The sequence below is a fragment of the Oncorhynchus nerka genome, linkage group LG15, assembly GCF_034236695.1.
Source record: "Oncorhynchus nerka isolate Pitt River linkage group LG15, Oner_Uvic_2.0, whole genome shotgun sequence".
In the NCBI taxonomy this organism is placed as follows: Eukaryota; Metazoa; Chordata; class Actinopteri; order Salmoniformes; family Salmonidae; genus Oncorhynchus; species Oncorhynchus nerka.
Window position 1 is genome coordinate 16590745 of NC_088410.1, and position 3595 is coordinate 16594339.

Consider the following 3595-nt stretch of genomic DNA (forward strand, 5'->3'; position numbering starts at 1 on the left):
TGGTGTATGTAGCTCTCCCTGGGGGCTGAGAACACCCCCCCCAACTCTCTAAAACAGATGAGATGTGGTGAGATGAGGCGTGGTGTATGTAGCTCTCCCTGGGGGGCTGAGAACAACCCCCTCCCCCAACTCTCTAAAACAGATGAGATGTGGTGAGATGAGGCGTGGTGTATGTAGCTCTCCCTGGGGGGCTGAGAACACCCCCTCCCCCAACTCTCTAAAACAGATGAGATGTGGTGAGATGAGGCGTGGTGTATGTAGCTCTCCCTGGGGGCTGAGAACACCCCCAACTCTCTAAAACAGATGAGATGTGGTGAGATGAGGCGTGGTATATGTAGCTCTCCCCTGGGGGCTGAGAACACCCCCCCCCCCAACTCTCTAAAACAGATGAGATGTGGTGAGCTGAGGCGTGGTGTATGTAGCTCTCCCTGGGGGCTGAGAACACCCCCCAACTCTCTAAAACAGATGAGATGTGGTGATGAGGCGTGGTGTATGTAGCTCTCCCCTGGGGGCTGAGAACACCCCCCCAACTCTCTAAAACAGATGAGATGTGGTGAGATGAGGCGTGGTGTATGTAGCTCTCCCCTGGGGGGCTGAGAACAACCCCCCCAACTCTCTAAAACAGATGAGATGTGGTGAGATGAGGCGTGGTGTATGTAGCTCTCCCTGGGGGCTGAGAACACCCCCCCCCACCCCCAACTCTCTAAAACACAAATCAGAGGGGTGAAAAGCAGCACCTTTCCCTTAACATCTTCCCACATGGCCGCGGAGCTAAAGCCAGTCTGGGTGTTGTTCTCAACAGCTGTAGCGCTGTTGATGTTAACACCTTCAGTGGGTGAACAACACCCAGATAACAACACTCCTACTCAACTAATCTCTACGCCCCCTGATCCCAGACCCTCCGAAAGGCTTCCTCAAACACACCCACCCTCTTTTGGAAATGCCCCTTTAAAACAACTCAACTGATTCTCCATCTCTACCCCAGTTTCCCATCACACAACCCCTGCCCCAGAAAAACACCTTAAACCCCCCTCTTATGAGGAGCATCAACAAACCAACTACCCCTCTGGCCTCACTGAGCGGCTCCCCTTTATAATAACCAAGAGACCCCTCTACCAACCCATCTAACCCCTCACTGTTTAGGGCTAGAGCTGGGGCTGGCCCGGGGTGGCTGGTTGCAGGGGTCCACAGCCTCCTTGGTGGCCCCTCCGTAGACCTCCACGTCCTGGTCTGTCCAGGGGGCCACGTTGCCCAGTGTGCCCAAGGAACAGGCAGCCAGAGCGGATACCTCAGCAGGCTTCAGGACCCTGTCCCACAGGTTGAACTGGGAGAGCTCCCCAACCAGGGCCTGGGAGGCGTCGAAACGACCGCCCAGCGTGTCCTAGAAAGGAAATATAATATGATAGAGATGATAGAGAGTGAAAGAGAAAGAGAGAGATCAGGGATTACCATACAACTCATCCAGCCAGCCAGCCAGCCAGCCACCCAGCCAGCCAGCCAGCCAGCCAGTCACCCACCCAGCCAGTCACCCAGCCAGCCACCCAGCCACCCACCCACCCAGCCAGCCAGCCAGCCACCCACCCAGCCTGACAGAAAAGTCTGGTTCCTCTCAAGGTTTCTTATTACCCTTCTATCCCTCTATCACTCCACCCCATCCATCTCTCCATTCCTCCTCCTCCCTCCAACTCGACCCCACCCTTCTCACTTCCTCTTGCCACAGGATAAGCCACCCCCCCCTCAATCTCTCATCCCTCCACCCCTCCATCCTTCCACCACCCATTACTCCATCCCTCTAACTCTCCACCCCTCCATCACGCCATCCCTATAACACTCCACCACCCATCACTCCATCCCTCTAACTCTCCAACTCTCCACCAGACCTCCATCCCTCTAACTCTCCACCCCTCAAGACCTCCAACTCTCCACCAGACCTCCATCCCTCTAACTCTCCACCCCTCCATCACTCCATCCCTCTAACTCTCCACCCCTCCAGACCTCCAACTCTCCACCAGACCTCCATCCCTCTAACTCTCCACCCCTCAAGACCTCCATCCCTCTCACCCACCTGCTCCTGCCCCAGAATGAGCACTCCTCCTGGCTTGATGGGGTGCCATGCGGCCAGCCCCTCTCCGCGCCCCTTCAGCTTCCCCCCCTGGTAGGCCTTCCATACCCCGTCTCTGAGGGTCCAGCTCAAACATATGTGCTCCCACACACCCTGGGCAAGGGACAGGGGCAGCTGAGCTACCTAGAAGTGAGGGGAGGGACATTTAGCTCAATCACCAATCAGTCGATCAATCAATCAATCAACCAATCAATGTTATTCATAAAACTATACAAGTATGAACAATAGGAGGAGATAACTGATATGTTTCAGTAATGAATATGATAATGACACACACACACACACTCCTACCTTGTCGTTGATAAGAAGCTCTACAGGGTTGTGTATCCCCTGCAGCAGCACCAGCTCGTTGGGTTGTCCCGGGACGGAGTAGGAGAAGGGGGTGCCGATACCCCCCTCTTTCACCTTGAGCCAGACGCAGGCGGTGAAGGCATACATCTCAGGCATTTCTCTCCGCACCAGGCCGTACATGTATCTGGTCCTCACGGGGAAGGAGAGGACATAGCCGTCTGGATAGTTGTACTCTGTCAGACCTGAAGGAGAGAGGGAGGGAGAGATGGAGAAGGAGGGGAGAGAGATGGAGAAGGAGGGGAGAGAGATTGAGAATCAGGGGAGAGAGATGGAGAAGGAGGGGAGAGAGATGAGAAGGAGGGGAGAGAGATGGAGAAGGAGGGGAGAGAGATGGAGAATCAGGGGAGAGAGATGGAGAAGGAGGGGAGAGAGATTGAGAAGGAGGGGAGAGAGATGAGAAGGAGGGGAGAGAGATGGAGAAGGAGGGGAGAGAGATGAGAAGGAGGGGAGAGAGATGAGAAGGAGGGGAGAGAGATGAGAAGGAGGGGAGAGAGATGGAGAAGGAGGGGAGAGAGATGAGAAGGAGGGGAGAGAGATGAGAAGGAGGGGAGAGAGATGGAGAAGGAGGGGAGAGAGATGGAGAAGGAGGGGAGAGAGATGGAGAAGGAGGGGAGAGAGATGAGAAGGAGGGGAGAGAGATGGAGAAGGAGGGGAGAGAGATGGAGAAGGAGGGGAGAGAGATGGTTGTTACATGTACTTGGTCCTCATGGGGAAGGAGAGGACATCAGGGTAGTTGTCCTCTGTCAGACTGAAGGAGAGAGGAAGGGAGATATGGTTTACATTTGGCTCTGGGAAACAGATAGTAGTAGTAGTTGTAGTAAAAGAAGAAGTTACCGTTTTGTCCTTCTTATCTACTTTGCTTTCCAGCAAATCTGGGCTCAACTTATTTGACCTTCTTTTAGTTCCCTATAGTACCCCTCCTCCCTCCTCCCTCCTCCCCCTTTCTGTTCCACTCACTCTGTTCCAGCTCTGCAATGCGGTGGTGTAGAGTATCAATCCCTTGGTCTATCTGTTTGTGATGTGTCTGTGTCTCCTTCCTCAGCGCCTTCCGCTCTTTCTCCAGCATCTCAATCTTCCTCTCCAGCTCTCCTTCCAGGTCCTTCCAGGGGCCTCCGCCTCCTC

The 3595-nt window shown here is 54.5% G+C and overlaps 1 protein-coding gene across 1 annotated transcript in view; it reads right to left on the reverse strand.

The window, feature by feature from the left end:
* Positions 1 to 705: 705 nt before the first annotated feature.
* Positions 706 to 3595, reverse strand: part of nptxrb (neuronal pentraxin receptor b) — a 7255-nt gene continuing 4365 nt past the window's right edge. Inside the window, exons 2-5 of the mRNA XM_065001114.1 lie at positions 3431 to 3595; positions 2414 to 2655; positions 2066 to 2245; positions 706 to 1381 (exon numbers count right to left, since the gene is read on the reverse strand). The exon at positions 3431 to 3595 is cut by the window's right edge and continues 175 nt beyond it. Of these exons, the coding sequence (XP_064857186.1) occupies positions 1133 to 1381; positions 2066 to 2245; positions 2414 to 2655; positions 3431 to 3595 (836 nt within the window). The 3' untranslated portion in view covers positions 706 to 1132. The remainder of the gene's footprint in view (positions 1382 to 2065; positions 2246 to 2413; positions 2656 to 3430) is intronic.